General features: G+C 42.7%; 1 protein-coding gene across 2 annotated transcripts in view; it reads right to left on the bottom strand.

Moving 5' to 3' along the window:
• SSBP4 (single stranded DNA binding protein 4) overlaps positions 1-19,632 on the bottom strand; it is a 56,424-nt gene that overhangs the window by 24,383 nt on the left and 12,409 nt on the right. For both annotated transcript variants that reach the window (XM_039334696.1, XM_039334695.1), the window contains exons 2-4: positions 17,649-17,721; positions 14,155-14,216; positions 4,329-4,413 (exon numbers count right to left, since the gene is read on the bottom strand). In XM_039334696.1, coding sequence (XP_039190630.1) covers positions 4,329-4,413; positions 14,155-14,216; positions 17,649-17,721 — 220 coding nt within the window. The remainder of the gene's footprint in view (positions 1-4,328; positions 4,414-14,154; positions 14,217-17,648; positions 17,722-19,632) is intronic.

Genomic DNA, 19,632 nt, shown 5'->3' with positions numbered 1-19,632 from the left:
GCCCCATTTTACATTTTTTCTTGCAATTGTTAACGATTGTTAAGTGAATCACTGCAGTTGTTAAGTTCTTAAGTGAATCTGGCTTCCCCCTTGACTTGATTTGTCAGAAGGTTGCAAATGGTGATCACATGACCCTGGGACACTGCAACCATCATAAATAATGCCAAGCATCTGAATTTTGATCACATGACCATAGGATGCTGCAATGGTCGTAAGTGTGAAAAATGGTCATAAGTCACTTTTTTCAATGCCATTGTAAGCTGGAACGGTCACTAAACAAATTGTAAGCCAAGGACTACCTGTATATGGCCAGGCTGGAAGGATGAGCCAGGGAAATCAGCCACACATTGTACTCTATGGTCACGCAGGTTGTTGAGGATGGAGGAGAGATTTCCATCACTGAACATTAGTCATTTGCTATGCAAAGAGCTCCTGCAGCGCTCCCTGAAATATTGATATAAGTGGCACACGGCCAGTTTGTGGGCAATATCTAGGACAGTTAACCCCTGCTGGCCTGTGGGCAGAGGGAGAGGTGGGCAAGGCCAAGGGCTGCTGGCCTCAGAAGAAAGATGGTCCAAAAAGAATGCGGTTCCCATGGAAACAAGCAGGGAGGAGTGCTGGATGTGTGGTACAGCACCGCGTGGCCACCTAGCAAGGAAAACAGCAGAAGCAAACGCCGCATGACTCCTCTTAGGCAATTTCTTGCTCACAAAGGATCCAAACCATATTCTCCAGGGGAGCGATGGGAGGGGGGCATAGACAGAGAGAGGAGAAGGAATAATAGAAGAAGGGTTTGAGTCTAGAAAATTAAAATGTAATTTCTCTTCCCCCCCGCCCCCCCTCTCTCTTTCTCTCTCTCTCCCACCCCCCTTTCAATTTTAAAGACGATTAGACCGAATTTGAATGCAAGCATATTTTGGTGCATTTTTATTTAAACAAAGCGTTTTCGTTTCTCATTTCCTCTTAACTGAATCAAAATGTTATACCCTAATTAATCCAATTATGGATTAAAATAAATAAATAATTGGACCTTGTTCAATTCTTTGGTTTTACTAGTGTCTGTTTATCTTCTAGGTCTTGGGGGCTAAACCTGTGTTTAATACTGCCTGCTTAGCTTAGCTTCTAATTAGGGGCTGTTCTGTGGTTTTTCTTCCTCAGATACAGAGTATTGTAGAAGAGCTGAACATCAACAATGAAATAACTGCATTTCACTCTCGATAAGAGAGGAAACGATTCTCTTATACTGGCATTACAGCAGTCAGTCCTTCTCTTGACTTAAATCTTATTTATAAAAATCAAAGTACCTTTAGACTACAATTTAAAATAGGCACGGCCAACCCACAGCCTATGGGCCACATCCAGCCCAAGACCTCCTTTTCACTCAGTATGGCCTAGACAAGCCAAAAGGTTGGACACCCATGATTTAAAAGGTTTCCAAAAAGGAGGCAGACACATTCAAAAATCTCACTGACATGTTGTATTTAACTATATACTATTTAAAAACATGGAGGTTCAATTTGATATAATGAATAACAGCCGTTTATATACCAGCTGGCCCATGAACAGGGCACAATGGGACAGCCTACCTCTATTAGTTATTTCTTAATAACTGGTATTTAGATGTAGACTCTCTCAGTCCTAGGAAAAAAGCAATGGCAAATCATTTCTGAAATCTTGCCAAGAAAGCTGCAAAGATTTGTCCAAGCAGTTGCCAGAAGTCAAGACTGACTTGAGGACATGTGTGCTTGAGTGTGCATACATACACACACACACACACACACACACACACACAGAGAGAGAGAGAGAGAGAGAGAGAGAGAGAGAGAGAGAGAGAGAGAGAGAGACGGAAGACTACCTCTGAATATGAATGTTTTACTAATTCTAATATTGACTACATTGAATAACTGCTGATCAACCTGCCAAAATAGAATTACTTTTTTAATTTAAAGGACGGTTTCTCAACCTTGGTAACTTTAAGATACATGGACTTCAACTCTCAGAATTCTCATATTAGAATTCTGAGAAGTCCACATGTCTTAGAGCAGGGCGTGGTGGTACGGTACCACTTGTGGTACATTAATGAGTGGTAGGTGGTACGCAGCCCTGCCTAGCCAAGTGTAGTGTGGGAGGGAAAGAGCCAGCACAGGCAAGGACTTACAGCGAGAGAGTCCACTGGAGCTGCAAAGGCCCCAGGCTCACTTCTGGCTCACCCTCCCCCATGAGAAAGGAGGAGGGGGGCGGAGACAGGAGAGCCTATAAAAGGAGGCAGTTTGGGCAGGAGAGGGAGAGAGAAAAAAAGCAGCCTATAAAAGAGGCAGTTTGGGCAGGAGAGGGAGAGAGAAAAAAAGCAGCAGCCTTTGGAGGAGGCAGAGTCAGCTGCACCGAAGGGGGGAGGGGGAGGGTGGGGGGAGAGGAGATCAAGCAGGCTGGCCATGAGCCGATCCACAACTGCTGTGCTGGCAGCAGCAAACAGACAAGAAATGCAGTGGGGGAGGGGTCACCCTCCAAGAGGAATGAAAAAAGGCAGCAATGGCTGGAGGTGAGGCACAGAGGAGGGAAGGAGATGGAGAGTGGAAGGATTCTTATGTGCTTTTGTGACTTTGAAGTTCTGGGATTTGTGCAATGAGGGCTTTGTGTTCTTAAGGAGTGTTTGGTAATTTCTATTTGGCTAATGTCTCGTGTTAGCTTCTATTGCTCTGCTGTTGTTAGCTGTTGTTAGCTGTAAGTTTTGCTGCAAGGGATTTTGAAGTATTTTCTCCTGAATGGATTTTGCCTGTAACATTTCTTTACTTATGAACGGAGCCATTTGGGGAGGTTGCCTTAGCCAACACTTACATTTTTTTTTTCTTCCTTAAGTGCCGGCTGTGCTCCTTACTTTCCTTTCTAGCCAGTAGCTAATTCTTAAAGGGGAATGTGCCTTTTTAAGCTAGTTCACTCAGCAGCTTGTCTTTTCTGTCTCTGGTGGCCTTTCCTTGTTTGATCAATATATGGAAGAGGGAAAATATGGGGGGGGGGGGTCAAATTCTTCCTTCAGAAGAAGATGGGAATAAAAAAAGGGAGGCAGGGAAGGGAGGGAGGAAAAGAAGTCCTGCCTTAGCACTTGGCCACCAGCAGCTCTGCCATTGACTTTGCTTGTCAAAAGGTTGCAGAAGGGGATCACATGACCCTGGAACACTGTGATCATTATAAATATGAATCAGTTGCCAAGCATCCAAATATAAATCACATGACCCTGGGGATGCTGCAATGATCATAAGTGTGAAAAATGGTCATAAGTCATTTCAATGCAATTGCAACTTTGAACAGGTTTTTTTTTTTTTGGTTATCAAGTTTTTGACATTTTGCTAGGTGGTACTCGAATATTGCCATATCCTAAAAGTAGTACAATCGGTAAAAAGGTTGAAAAGCCCTGTCTTAGAGGTGCCAAGTTTGGGAAATCCTGACTTAAAGACTTTCAAAAATTGTTTTTTGCTAAGACCTGGTACAAGTGCTAAAAAACTATGGGGTGATTAATCCAGGAATCACTAGAAAAGATTTACAGGTAGATTTGAGAACAGGTGCCATGCATTTTCTACCCATGTGATACCTCCATATGAGGGAAACAGATCTATTGGCTGCTGTTTACACAATTGTGGATTCTATATGCTCAGAGGCACTCTAGTTCTCTAAATCCAAATTGCTAGTGATTAAATAAAAGCGTCTGGGGTTTTTCATTTATTGCTTGTGAAATATTGGCATCTAATCAGATGCTATGAAAAAAAGTGTTGGACTGCTACTGAACTGCTACTTCTTCTAGAACCAGGGTAGATTTTGTTTAAATGGTACAGAAGCATTTGGGTGGCTCTCATTCATTGTCCTGTCCTGATCAGTCACCATCATGATGGGCATTTCTACAATCAGATGTAACTCACTATTATTTACTCCAGGTGAATGGTTATTGGGCTGTAGAACAAAAGAAATGCACGTAAATCATCTTGAAATGTTTAGTGGTCATCAAGGATTGACTGGTGTGTGATGGTACTGATTTCTCCTACGTTATCCATGTTGGAATTGATAGGATGTCTGCAGTTTGGTATCACAACAATCAGGTTGGAGCAAAGCCCCTTGAGTTCTAAATATGACTGAAATAGAATTCATTTATAGATTGTTTCAGCCGGTCACCTTGAATACCCCAAGTGAATTGCTTTCACCACTCTTCAAATTGCTTTCACACCTCTCTTTCACCACATTCACTTTGGTCTCCTCCAGGAGGCCCTCCAAAGTCCAAATCACACAGCATCTGAACGACCATACAAATGATAGGCATCAGCCTCACACATTGTACTCACATAATCGTGGAAAGCTTTGGCCTCACTTGAGTGCTCACAGGTCTCTCGTCGATCAGGTGCTGCACAGTACAGGTCCCAAAACACACTATGGGATAGCAAGGGAACAAGGAGAAAGAGAGGCATCATTAATATGGATCTGGGACCTTTAGAAAGAAGATGCTTACTGTTCCTTAAAAGGAACTTAAAGCTCTCCATGGTTTCTTTGCATCCAAATTTATTTAGTGGTCCTCCAGATGTTGCCATATTATATCTTTCAGGTTCCCTGGCTATGGCAGAGCTGGTGAAAGTAGAAGTTCTAGAAAACCATGTGTTAGACATCCATAACTTAACTGGGAAATCCTAGAAGAAATCTGGACTGTTGGCATGTAGATCATTTGCTTTCACAGTCAGATTTACCCATTTCTGACCAAGAAAGTTAATTCAGGGTCCAGGAAAAGCAGCTTCTCCTAGCAGCTTTAACTAAAATGCCAAGGGCTTGATGTGGATCCTCCACATAAGCAATGGAACCCAACCAAGATTATCAGCTAACCAAGGCACAGAAGCAAATGTTTGTAATTACAGGCAATGTAACCCAACATAGATTATCTTTCTCCAGGCTCATTTTTGCAAATAACAAGTTTACACAACTTCCTAAAATCTGAAGGAGTCTGGTAACATCTTTCCGGACCAATATATTTTGTTAAAACAAGATCTGTTTGTTGCGTCCTTGGCGGGAAAACAGACACGAGAAGCAGCTGGAGTTCTCAGTTTCTTTTATTCAGCGTTCAGCTTACAGGAAGATGGCTTCTGCCTCGCCCAAACGCCTCGCAGCCTCTTATATAGGCAACTCCCGGGTAAATGGGTTACTTTTCCCGCGCCAGCACCCGCGCATGCGCACGGCGCTGGCGACAGCCTGTCTGGTCCCGGGCAGCTTTGCACCTGCCCGGGACTGCCTGCAAACGCCCGAGCCGTTTGCAAAGGCTCGGGACATAACACCCCTTTCCCCCGGGCTAAAACTACTACCAACATACAACATTTATTTTATATGACATTTTGCTCCCCAGTGCTCCCACTGTTTACTGGCCTTTGCCTTGCCAGCAATGTTATGTAGTCTTCTAGGTACTTGGGAGATTTCTTTGCTCTCTGTGACCTTCTTAGCTGTGGATTACTGGCATAAGTCCCCTGACTGGAGGGAGGCGTGAGCCTGTTCTCTCTATTGTGTCCTGGTGTCTTCCAAGGACTGTGCCCCGATGCCTGGCCTGCTTGCTTGCCCACCGGGCTCGTCAGGCCAGGGCTTCTGTTACTTTGTGACCTGGTTGACCTACCTAGCTGTAGACCCTCAGGCCCCTTGAAGTGATAGCCGCTGCTGGGCGTCTCTGTAGAACCTCCTAGGTCAGTCCAAGACCTGTCAGGAGGCTGTCCATTCCCTGAACCCCATTCTGTGTTCGGGCTCGTGTGGGTTTCTGTACTTTCCCAAAACTCAGGTGTTCCCTGATTTGTGCTAGGGTTGTTGTAGTCGGGACTTGGTTCCTCGACTAACTCTGTGTATGTTTGACCCCCTGTAGGATTTGGGGTAAGGTCAGGCCAACCTTGGGACGAGCCGTTTGTGGCTCCCTCAGTGGAGATGGGCAGTAGCTCTTGCCCTTCCCTTTGCTCCAAAGGGTCCCCCTCCCCCCCTGGAAAAGACCCAGGAGTCTCAGCAGAAAAGTCTCGCCTAGAGCGAAGTTGGTCGATGTGCCGACGCAGGACACGACCGTTGTCCAGGGCAACCTCGTAGGAGAGAGGACCTGTGATCCTGGACACAGAAGCGGGGACCCATGTATGACCAGGCCCGTAATTGCGAGCCCAAACCGGGGCACCCACAAGTAGTTGTCTAGGTGCCCTAGGATGTGAGGTAGATGAAGGCAGTCTGTCCGGATGCAACCGGTCAAGTCTAGTAGTAAGTTGGCGCCCCCAACGAAGTTCAGCTGGACTTCTCCCTGTAGAAGTGGACGGTGTGGTGCGATAAGAAAGGAGAAAGTCAGCCAACCTGTGATGCCAGTCCCCGTAGGTGAGTCTCTTCAAGGCGTCCTTTGCGATGCGCACCATGCGTTCAGCCATACCGTTGGTGGACGGGTGAAAAGGCGCAGACGTGGCATGACGAATCAGGTTTGCCTGTAAGAAAGCTTTCAGGCGTTCTTCTTGGGGTTGTGCCTTTCGTCGGCTCAGACACACAGCTGCAATATGCCCTTGTTTGCCGCATGCCCGGCAGGTAGCGGAGCGGAACTTGCAGTCGGTTCTCCTGTGGCGACCTCCACAGCCGATGCACTTGAGCAGAGCCGAAGAGCTTCCCTTCTGGTTCTCTTCCTTCGCGGGGTGTAGACGGTCGACTTCCTCGTCCGGATCCTCCTCGGAGTTTCGTCGGACGTCTTCCTGGTGCACGGACGCACCCTCTGCACTGTTTCTGATCGGCCGCATGTTTTTGATGGCGCCGCCTGCTGCTTCTTCTGCGGTGACTTCCCTTAAGGCGTCTTGGAAGGATAATTCTTCCTTGGCAAAAAGTCTCTGTTGTAGCTCTCGATGCCTTAGCCCGCACATGAATCGGTCCCTCAGTCGTTCCTCGAGGTCCTTGAACTCGCAGGGCTTGGCGGCCTTCCGTAGCGCGGCGATGTATTCCTTGGCTGTTTCACCGGACCGTTGATCCCTCTGCTCGAAGGTGTGGCGCCATGAGATAACGGACACCTTGGGGTGGAAGTGCTCTTTCAGCAGCTTCTTCAGGTCTGCGTAGCTTACAGACTCTACTGGAACAGGTGCTACAAGATTTTCTGCGATTTCGAAGGCGTCTTGGCCGCAAACGCAAAGCAGGGTGGCGGCCTTCAAGCTATCTTCCCTCACTTGGTTTGCCTTGAAGTAGTTCTCCATTCTGGATACGTAGGACTCCCACCGCTCTGGATGTGAGACGTCGAATTCCGAAAGCCTTCCGATTTTCGCCATCTTCGGATCTTCAGGAGACGGGTCTATCAGCCAGCCTACCCCCGAATGCGCACCGGATTGGCGGGCAGCTGCCGAGTCGACGCCGTTCCTCTTCCGCCGCTCAGGACTCCTTGGGTAAGCTTACACTTTTCCTTTCCAGGTAGTGCAAGGCATCCCACCTTCGTCGCCAGTGTTGCGTCCTTGGCGGGAAAACAGACACGAGAAGCAGCTGGAGTTCTCAGTTTCTTTTATTCAGCGTTCAGCTTACAGGAAGATGGCTTCAGCCTCGCCCAAACGCCTCGCAGCCTCTTATATAGGCAACTCCCGGGTAAATGGGTTACTTTTCCCGCGCCAGCACCCGCGCATGCGCACGGCGCTGGCGACAGCCTGTCTGGTCCCGGGCAGCTTTGCACCTGCCCGGGACTGCCTGCAAACGCCCGAGCCGTTTGCAAAGGCTCGGGACATAACACTGTTAGTCTAAAAAGGTGCTACCAATCTTCTAATTTTGGACTACCCCAGACTAACGGTTCTCTCCCCACAATGACAATATCCTCAATAAATGTTTATACCACTTCCTATATAACCTGTTTTCTGGATTCAGACAAAATACTGAACCAACCTGAGCAAATGGACTGACTCACAATGTGCTCTGTTACCCCAAATGTTAAACCTAACTCAGCTCAACATGGGATATGAATGCTAAATGCTTTAACTGATCTTCTTAAGATTTTGTTTAAAGAATGTAGCCAGCTAGACTGAGAATTGTGGTTAATTATAGGTCAGGGACATCCTCACAGCAGGACAAAAAAGGCAATATATCAATTGTACTGTACCTAAAAAAAGGAACAAGGCCTCGATTATATGAAGTGGAGCCACCATCTTGACTTTTTTGACAACCCTACAGATGACCCTGGTCCAGCTAACATAGTGCTTTCTGATGGGCCACTCATGAACTGATGTTTGCACCCAAGGTGAATAGTAGTTTTGAGGGTTTTTTTAAAAAAAAAACGCGAAACCCAACTAGTGATCCTGTAGCAGAACCTGAATCAGAAGTGAATCATTGGAGTTATGGTGACATTGAAAGCACTCTATGAGGGAGATGGATTATCATTCATTCAATGAGAAAGAAAGAAAGAAAGAAAGAAAGAAAGAAAGAAAGAAAGAAAGAAAGAAAGAAAGAAAGAAAGAAAGTAAGTAAGTTATGATCCTCAGCAACTCCAGAAATAATTATCAAATGGTAATTTTTAATGCCACAAGAGGACAGGATGGTTAAATATATGGCCAGAAAGTATTATTACATTTAATTTTAAATGAAGTAAAAGCTGATTTAGTTTTTTTTTTTTTTTTTTCAGAGCAAAGAACTGCTTTGTGCTACCCAAAGGGGACATACTGCCTTCGGGCCAGAAAAAAAACGGCACTCTATCTCACATCAGAACGCCGGGAAAAGAATCCCTGTGCAGAAACTGCCAGAAGACGCTGGCAGCTGCTCCTTAGCTACCAGTTGCAGAAGCTGGGCAAACAGCTAGTGTTAAAGAGAATGAAATGTAATTTCAGGATGAAATGAAATTTCATCCCTCCCTTTGACGATACTCTCATCTATTTCTCCCAACTTCACCTTGCAATCCAACAGGTCAGGCAGGTTTATAAAGGACACTAACATCAACCAAACAATTGGGCATCAAACTTTCTGGGCTAGGCCATGAGTTAGATAAGGGCACCACAGGCTCCCACCCTAATGCTAACAAAGCAAGGATCTGTCTTTGGATGACAATCTGTCTTTTTGTAGCTGTTCAGATGCCCAAGCCCTCCAGTGGCTAAACGCCTGCTTAACATGGCTCCATCTAGCTTCTGAAGGGTTAAGCCTAGCAGCCTGGATCCTCTCCTTGCTTGTTTCAGCCTCCAATAAATCAGGCTACTTGTTGGATTTCTGGGAAGCAGTCCCCTGGCCCCAAGGGAGAGGAGTCATGTGATCTCCACTGCTGCGTGGGGCCTCTCCCCTTGTGGTCTTTTTGCAAAGTCTTGGCGGAGGTGGGGGGGGGAGAGAGAGGCAGAAGGGAGCATAACTATCCCCAGTGTCTGCCAAGAGTTCACAGTTGCCAAGAATGTTTAGCGGGACAAGGAGAATTAGCCATGGACCAGGAATGTCTATCCTGCCATCAAGCATATGTATCGGTAGATTTATACACTCGGACTTCACTTTGGCCATGATTCTTGCTGTAAATTGAGAAGGCCCAGGAAGACCTGCTGTTGCTGGTTCATAAACTACACCACATGACGGTAAAATGGGGCTGGGCCAATTGTACTTGCACCCTGTTGTGACAAAACCCAGCAACGGTCTCAGTATGTTGTATGATCCATGCCATCATGTTGAGTCATCATTTTGATGACTGTTTGAGAATTGCACATTACACAAAACGTGCTTTGATAACCTGCACTTAGCTTTAAGGTGTTGTAGGAGCAAGCCGTTCCGTTACCATGGGCAGGTCATTTGGGAGCTACTGCCCACTGAGTTTTATTTTTTAAATTTATTATTTATTAAATTTATATGCTGCCCATTGCTCCTAAAGGTGACTTGGAACTATTCTGAACTATTTCTGAAAAAGAAAGGTGAACAGGGACTGATGCCCATGATCAAAACGATGCAGCTAGACAACTACCGGTATTAACATTCTGCTTCTCAGTTGCAAACAAAATCAGTCCCTCTTCCAATTTGACAAAATAGCTCTATTATCCAAATAAATTAGGGGGAATTGGCACATACTATGTCTGGGAAGCCCCATTAAATTCACCAAGGCTTACGTCCTGGTAAACGAGCCCAAGATTACTGCAGTATTTTGCATGTTACTCTGAGCTGAGCTTCACTGAATTTTGCAAAGCTTATTTCCTAGGCTATCAGCCTTTTTGCTGGGATTCTGCTGAAACAAATACGTACCTGCCTTGAAATAAATTTGTTCATGACCAAAATGACAAACTAGTGTATGCAGTAACTTGTAATTTCATGTACCAAATGAGATTGCTAGGAGACCTCTTTCTTTCCATTTCTTATAACATTAATAAGGATCACAATAATCTAAATGATAGGATATTCTGAAAAGCTCAGCCCTCACTTAAAAATGACCCAGAGCAATGGAAGAAGAAAAATTTTGGATTTATCACCCAGAAGGCTAATGCTGCCAATGAAGACTGATCAAATTGCAAGCAGGAGAAAGAGATTTCTGTGCCTGATTTTATTCCCATATTCTTTTGAAAAACAAAAAAGAAAAGAAATTGTTACTCATTTAACAATATTTATCACTTGGACCAGTCCCGATTCTCTGGGCAAGATACAATAAAGACAAAGCAAAAATGCAAATTTAATATAAATAATTTAAAGAATATAATCCAAAACAACAGTAAATCTTTAATTTAATCTGATCTAATCTATTCTAAATGTGGAACGTGTACTGAAACGAAATTTACTTTGAGTTGTTTACAAATTGCCAGCAAGTTCAGAAACATTGTGCCTCTGAGAGAGAGAGAGTATTTCATAATGTGGGGGCCACAACCGAGAAGGCTTGTCATCTGGTCAATAAGGCCCATACTTTCTAAGGAAAGCAGTCCTGCAATAGGTCCTCTCTGGAGGACCACACTGAACAGGCAGTTTCAGTTCTAATAAGCTGTTGCCCAAATATCCTGGTGTTACTCCACAAGGCATAATACAAAATGTGTCTGAATATATACAGTATCTGATGACACTTTGCTATATATGCGTTAAGTGCTCTGAATACACTACCACAAGAAGCATTTCACTCTTGATAGATCTCATCTATCGAGAGTGATCGATAGATGGGATCTCACCCTTCCTAAGTGATATGAGAAAATACAGGTAATTCTTGTTTAACGACCACAATTGGAACCAGGAACTCAGCTCTTAAGCAAAGTGGTTGCTAAATGAAACCATGACAGTGCTTACGATCTTACTTCCGTTTTCCTTTGCTTTACAGATCTGGAGGGAGGGAGGGAGGGAGGGAGGGAATATACTATAGATATTTTTGGACAGAGAATCAATAATTGAGGAACTGCCAATCAAGACTCAGCATATAATAAAACTATATTTTGTTAGCTATATTATATACACAGACATATATATCTCTGTGTGTACATGCTTGTGTCTTTGTGTGTAGGTAATTGAGTTTACAATGCTTAATCCTTCAAACCAAATACTTTATATACTTTGCCACAAGCAATTAATTAGATGTCAGGAGGAAGACAAATACCTTACAATGCATACGACATCAGGCAGATAAAAGAAAATCTAGTAATTTCAACAGTATGTCTGAGCACTTTTGACGCTTTTAATGAACTTGTCTCTTACTATATACCGTAATGTTGCCAAATCTTATTGCTTTATTGTCCCCTGATCCCCAAATCTGATTCCCATGAAGGGCAATAGAGAAATGTGTCACCAAAAAGAAAGATTCAGAGAGAAAGGTTAAGGAAAGAAAGCAACTATGTAAAAAAAAAAAAAGGGCATGAGGAAGGAGAGAAGAGGGAAAACAAAGGAAAAGGAATTTGCGAGTATACTTTTTAAAATGGGAAAGATGCAATGAGAAAAAGTGTAGAAAATGTAGCTGCAGCACGATCACGTACATAATAAAACAAAATCAGCCCCTTGAAAAAAGAAAGAGATGTGGTGGAAGGGAGGGAGGGAGGGAAGGCAGTTGGAAGAAGGCAGATGCTCCGAACAGGCCCATCAGTCTAAAACCGAAGAGCCAGCCAAGTTTTGAGACTGGGGCAGGGGGAGTCAGCATAGTGGGGAGAGGGGGATGTGCAGCACTTCATCCATCATGCCCTCCAGACTCTCTTTCCACTGCTCCTCCTCCCCCTTTCCAGGCCTTTTCCCTGTGATAAGAGCCAAGGGTTGAGGGGGGGGCACTTATCAAGCCAGATCTCCATTGCCGCCACCCCCAGTTAGGTCCCTGGAATATTCTGCCTCTGGATTCCACCAAATCACATCCATGTGTAGAAGCTGGAGCCAGACGCCGCAACGGACAGGGGGGTTTCCGGGAAGGAGTGTGCATTGAGGGGGGAAAGCTCTTGAATGTGTTCCAGTTGTGCCTGAAGCCAACAACAAGAATTGGGAGGAGGGGGTGACTTTTAAGGTTGGGACTGAAAGAGCAAAAACCCAGAAGATACACAGACAAGACAGACAGACATGCACACACACACTCTTCCCCAGTCAATGCTTCTTCCAAGGGTATCCAAAATTCCCTACCTTCCGGGAACTGTCTCCACCCTATTTTTCCTGCCAGCAAACTCCTGCAGAAGGCAGGAGAAACAAGGATGGGTGTGGTAGGCCTGAATGTGTATATCTATCTATTATGTACAGAAAGATTCCAGTGGCTACGTATGTTATATGAAATTTGGCACCTTGATGCCATCTCTTCTGCCATCGTCCCAACTTCTCAAGTTTTTCCACATGCTCTATTTCAAACTGCATTAAGGACTAGTAAATTAAAACCTGCTCCATTTTTGCTTTTTGAAGAAATGCAGATACTCTCAGTATGCTGATCCATCCTTCCTTTCTTCGTTCCCTCCCTTTGCTTTCCTCTTTATTATTATTTATTTTTAATTTGGTCAGCTCATGGCAACATCATACTTAATACTTTTACCTCCTGTCTTCCCCACAACCAACTGTGAGGCTGAGAGGGAACAATTGGCCCAAAGTCATCCAGTTGGCTTTCCTGCCTAAGCAAGAACTAGAATTCAGTGTCCTGGTTTGTAGTCTAGCACCTTAACAGTATACCAAATTGGCTCTTGAGCCCAGCTGAGAATACAGGTAGTCCTCTCTTACCAATTGCCTTGTTTAGCAACTGTTCAACATTATGACAGTGATGAAAAAGTGGGTTTACGCCCAGTCCTCACAATTACAGCTGTCACAACGTCCCCACAGTTGCATGGTCGCCACCTGGGAGCTTCACAACAGTGTGCACTTTACGTCAGCTGTAGTATCCCACAATCACATGATTGCCAATTGTGAGCTTCACTGCTGGTTTCCAACACACAAAATCAATGGGGAAGCTGGTCACATGATATTGTTCTTAATGACTCACCATTTTTTTGCTTAATGGTTGCAACCGAAATAATGTTGCAAGTCTGACTTGGTCATGTGATAGTTCATTTAACAATTGTGACACTTAGAAGTGGAGTCACTGGTCCCAACTGAGGTTATTACTGGTAAGTGAGGACTACCAGCACATTCTGACAAGCAGGATAGGATGAATGTCTGTTGGCCTTGATTCATTCATGGCTGTACCTTCAACTGGAAACCTTGTTCTCAAATACTAATGGTGTTATCAAAGAGGAAAGGAAACTTGTTCAGTGCACTGATTTGTTATCTGAAAAAGTTTCAGAGTTCAATATCTGACAGCATATCCCCTTAAAAAGATCTCAACCAGTGTGTAGTGGAAAAATCCCCTCTGGTCCAAGATCCTGGAAAATCTCCATCATTCAAAATAGCCAGTAATAAATTTCATAAGCTAAACTGATAGGAAATAGCTCCCTATGTTCACAGACCTGCTTTCCCAAATCTGTGCTCTCCAAATAGTTTTGGCTAGGGATTGTGGAAGGTGATGTCCGGACACCCATAGAGTATCATATTTGGAAAGACTGACACTGAATAATCAAAGGAATATCCATCTTCTAGACTAACCTTTCTTAACTTTGGCAACTCTAAGATGTGTGGACTTTGTGTCTTGGAATTCCCTAGCCAGCTGATAAAATTTGTTACTGGTTATTCTCCCTATTGGCTAGGGAGTTGAAGTCCACACATCCTGAAGTTACAAGGTACAAAACATTGATCTAGACAACACATTCCACCCACCATCCAATTGAGAACACTGTGGATGCTACTTACCACCACCAGGAGTGAAGGAAGCCAGGTGGTTCTCCCAGCGTAATGTTCTTTTCCCACCGGATCTGGGGAGAAGCAATAAAGTACCAATTAAATAAATAAGACCAGCTTTCCCCAATTTAGCATTTTCAAAAGTGGCAGAACTACAACACTCAGAGCTCTACTGGACCACAAACATTTTGCTTCCTCAACACCGTTGGGTCTATCTTACAGATTTTAGGTGGCTAATCACAAAAATAATCTGTAATTTAAATTATCAAAGTAGCATTTTATGTAAATTTTCTCTTTTTATACAATGGCCTTGTACACCCTTTAGTACCACTTGACTATGCTGCACACATGAAAGAAACGTATGAAAATATGGAACTGCTGTTGAAGCACATCCAGTACATCAAGTGCAATTGGAATATCTGTGGAGATCTAAAAGTAGTGGTTCTGCTGCTTGGAATATAGCTCAGATATTTTTGCCCCCTCTTCAATAAAGTTCAGACTGATGAAAAATTTTGTGAAAGCCATAAACAAGGAAAGTGAAGGGTTCTGTTATTTGAGACCAATGTTTCCAAGAAGAACATGCCAAGATTTAGGAAGGCATTTTTGTTGGACCGCAGATGAGATACATCATCAATGACAAGCAGTACAATGATATGTTAGTGGGGCCAGAGAAAATTACCTGGAAAGCTTTTAAGGATGTAGTTGAGAATTTTCTTGGCAACAAAGTACCAAACTACATTCAGCTGAACATCTATGGAGATTCTCAGTCATCCAGGCAATAATTATCCCAAAGATGTTTTTCATGAGGCAACTGGACTTTCTTGTTCTGTTGAAAGAGGGCTGTTCAGTTTTGACACAGACTGCCTCTTTGACCCCTCTTTCAAACTAGTGGTCCTCTCTTCAAAAAGTGGACCCTGCTGTCTTCAAAATAGTGTCCTTTGTCTTTTAAATGCAGATGGATTGCTGAATCTGAATCTAGGACAAAATTGAACAGCCCTCTCTCAACAGAGGGGGAGGGATCCGACATCATCTATCTCTAGCCTACAACACAGTCCTTTCAACAGTTCCAAGAAGGCTCCACATCCATTTGCATTACTCAGGTGACCCTGAAGACACAGATAAGCCACTCTATGACTCTCTAAAAGAATGCAAATGACCAGCTGTCTGCCAGGGGTATAAATCTTTCCATTCCCCACCATCCAGTCAGAGCTGAAGAAGCTTCTTGGATGAGAAGCAAAACATCTTCAAGGAAAAACAAGAAAGTCCATTTGCCTCATGAAAAAGTTTCTTTGGGATACGTTCAGCTGGTGACAAGCTTCTTATAGTATGCAGTACATTGTATTCCTTTCCTACATTCACACTTGAAATTTCTTCCCAAAAGCCTAGTTCAATCAGTGATGAACATGGTGAAAGGTTTCACTAGGACATTGCCACAATGGAAAAACAGCATCAGGGGAACTAGAATCCATCAATTCTGGCTGATTACTGTTGGGCACTGCAGCGAGATGTATCAGACACCAAGTATAAATGAAAATCAGCAGCAAAACACTTTTGGCTCCATTGAAAAGCATTAATTGCAGAAACAGGGCTAAGACTTCAAGATGAAGGCTTCTTGGGAAGTCCCAACAAGGTTTAGAATACTAGCAAAAAAAATTAAGTAACCCTCTTTCGAGTGCAGCCCAACTCCTACCAGCCTCATACACATATTCATGTGACATTTTGGCATCACCATGGGAGTAATTTGCCCTTGATTGCCATCTTCTGGATTTAAAAAAAAACATAGAGACGTAGTTTTCAGCAGCAATGGAATTTCCTGCAGTCTTCCATCCAACTAATCCAGGACACTGTGACCTACCTGGCAGTAGGAAGGAATGAAATTTATTACAGGTCGTCCTCAACCTACAACCACAATTGGGACCAGAATTTCTGTAGCTAAGCAAGGCGGTGGTTAAGTGAATCGCACTCAATTGCATGACCATTTTTTGCCCAGTTGCTAAGTGAATCATTGCAGTTAGGTAAATTATGCAGTTGTTAAATGAATCCAGCTTCCCCTACTGACTTTGCTTGTGGGAAGCTGGCTGGGAAGGTTCCAACAGTGATCACATAACCCTGGGAGGCTGCAACTGTTGAAAATACATGCCGGTTGCCAAGCTCACAAATTTTGATTATGCAATTGTGGGAATGATGCGATGGTCATAAGTGTGAGGAGTGGTCATAAATCACTTTTTTTAGTGTCCTCAAACAAATGGTTGTAATCCGAGAACTATCTGTATTCTAAGACAGAGTGATGGACAGTAATCTAAAAAACTGAAGATCAACGTAGGCTGAATAAACTAAGGGAGGACAGACCCTTCAAGAGCTATTGGTCTTAATCACTTGATGTTCCCTCAAGCTGAAGGCAATCATGTCTCTAAACTCCTGCAAAAAAAGCCCCTACTGTATGAGAAATATGTCTCCATCTTCTTCGTAGGAGCACTGAAGATGCATCAAGTTGGCCTCTTATGGGAAACACACTGCAGGACTAAAATGGACATTAGCTTGATCCAACAAAACTATTCTGTTCTTAGAAATGATAAACTCTGGCATCTGGTTCATGAGAGTGTGGGTGTGGAGGTACCAGATCAGACTTTTGTCCTTGGAGAAGTCTTTCTTTTGAATCACTAACGACATTATTAAGCTATAACTGCATTAAGATTCCCAAGGAATATTTTTTTCTCCAAACTTATTTGCGAATTTGCTCTTTGCTCAAGGGGATTGCTCTTTGGATTGCAAATTCAGTGTTATTAAGATTTTGCAGTAGTAATAGTGCGAACTGTGCTTCTGAGAGACTTGAATCAGAAAGATAAAATGGAGCAAATAGAAGAACAATTCATTTTACACAGCTCTGTCATCTGGTACCTTTCAATTATACATTTCGATTTTAACATTTTATTCAGATTTGTCTTTTCCCCCATCCCCAAGGGATGCTCTGAAGGCACAAAGGAATTCCTTGAATAAAAGTATGTAACTAGGAGAAAATAAGAAAACAGAAACATATGTTTAAAATGGCCCACTAATTGGCCACACCTGGCTCAACACCTTGGCAATTAATGCTTTGACTTACTTAGTAATGGATGGAAGACCACCAGGAAATATAACACTGAGAGCTAAACTGGAATGCCAAAGCACCATTCCCAAAGGCAGTGTCAAATCATTTCATTATCACTGCTAAAAAAACTACTCAAGGGAAATTTAAAATTTTATTTTAATTACTACAAATCACATTAGAGTATGATGACCCCTGGTCTGTGTTGAAAAATATTTAAAAAAAAAAAACGACAAATTTTGCCTTGAAAGAAGCACCTCCAAACTCTGTATTGTTTTGTCATTTATTAAATCCTCTCCATAGAACCTCCAGTTTTTAAAAAATATATATCCAATCTACAATGATCAAATCTAAAGTGAGGTGCGTCAATGGATATTCACCCCTCTGCACACCTCCCCCAAGCTTTGGTTCCTATTCTTACCTCTGAGAGGAAGGTCTGTGCAGATTTCTGAGCTCCAACATGAAGGAGATATTCGTATACATACAGTGCCAACCTGGGGGGGGGGGAAGAAATTCAAATATTTTACTTATTTAAGAACATATTTATTGCAATAACACTTGTTTTAATGTAATTGATTTTTGTACATTTTAATGTATTTTATATGTGTTTGGCCACTTCTATGCAAGTTTTATCTTATTTGTTATGACTGGCAGTCAAAAGAATGAACTGATTGTAAATATTTAGGAACTCCTCCTCAGCCCAGTGACGTATGTCCAGGTTGACCCATGTAACACCTCGGCTTCCAGTTTTTTTCTGGGTGCAATTCAAGCACTATTACCTCTAAAGCCCTATATGGCGCAGGGCCAGGCAATCTTAATTCTTGAGTAGTTTTCCCTGAGAACATCTATTTGTCCTACTAACAGAGGGTGGGCATGCTTCCCCTAAATATTTCCATCTGGTGGGAGCCTTTTCTGTGACAGCTCCTGCCCTATGGATTATTCTTCCCCCTGACATTTGGGAGGTCTCCATCATCCTAGCCTTCCGAAAAGCATTGAAAAATTGGGTTTCCCCCCAAATGCTGCAGAGAGAAAGGTGGGTGAGGGATTTAATGAGGAACCGTATGATGGACGTTTAACTTTGGTACCAGTTTTTAAATGTTTATGGTTATAATACATTTAATAAGGTATTGTGTTGTTTTATTATTGATATTGTTTTAATTGTTGATTGGAAGCAGTCCAGAGTTCGATATATAAGTAAAAATAAAAACTAAAAGTCCTCCTCAGCACTGCTGAGATTAGAAAGGTCCTTGAAGATGCATTGGTAGCAAAGAATTAACAGCACTGTCCGCTCCATGATCAGTTTTGGATTATTTTGCAAGATCAGATCAAGCTCCATTAATCTTGCAGCTAAACAACAAACCAGGGCTTTTAGGAAACTTGCAGGTAAGAAATAAAGCAATTTGGCTCATCTACATTGGCTAGTGTTGAAATCAAAGGTACATCGTCTGAGTAAACAGAGTGCCAGTTTTAGTAGAAGTAACCACAGTAGCTCTCTATTTCTTTCAATGCTCATATCATCTTGGCTCAATTATAGCGATCTTCTGAGTTCACACATCATACTGAAGTAGCTTTGACAAATCTGTGGCTCTATGCATTATACGTAGATAGCCCTTGATGGCTCCTATCTGACCCACTTCCTGTATTATATTTGCATGTGGATTCTGACATCTGCATTTACATTTAAGCATCTGAATAATCTGCATTGGGGCCACTGTAGTCTGCTACTAACACCTTTCCTACCATTTTCCAATATTCTTTTTTTTAAGCACAAGGATAAATTTGCACAGCATAAGCAATAGGAATAAGGAGGATTATATAGAATTAGAGATTTAATTATAGATGGAAACCCAGCAAATTCTAAATATATTTTGAAAAAAAAATTGCCACAAGTACCAGCCTGGTTTCAAATGAATCAAGCCCAATCAATCTTTTGTAAAGTATCCAGGTGTCTTCAATTAAAACCAAGAATAGCCTGAAGCATGGTATACACTTGCTTCACTTGTATCTCATTAATGTTATATCAAATACTTATATTAAACACAACAGGTTCTCTTGAACATGTAAACATATTTTGGGAGAAATGCTGATTTTTGAACTTCCAGAAACTCACTGCAACACTTAGGGGCATTAATTTATTTTAAATCTATTTCAGCAATTCATTAGGAATTGACCAAAAGATAATCTATAGGTGGTATTACACTTTGCATAGCTTTTCAACATTAACTGTAATATTTCCAGATTGCACTGGTTGGATTATAAACAAATTGGCACATATTACTATTTTTGGTAGCAATGTCTAATTAGTTAGTCCTTGTAGTTGAAAGTTTTTGAAGAAATTGGGAAAATCACCAATCATTCGTAATGATTCCTGCTGTTCAATTATTTTTTTTTCTAGCACATATAAA

This window comes from Crotalus tigris, unplaced genomic scaffold, assembly GCF_016545835.1.
Source record: "Crotalus tigris isolate CLP2741 ecotype Arizona unplaced genomic scaffold, ASM1654583v1 scf7180000017633.3093840, whole genome shotgun sequence".
NCBI lineage: Eukaryota > Metazoa > Chordata > Lepidosauria > Squamata > Viperidae > Crotalus > Crotalus tigris.
This window is presented reverse-complemented; position numbering and strand designations above follow the sequence as displayed.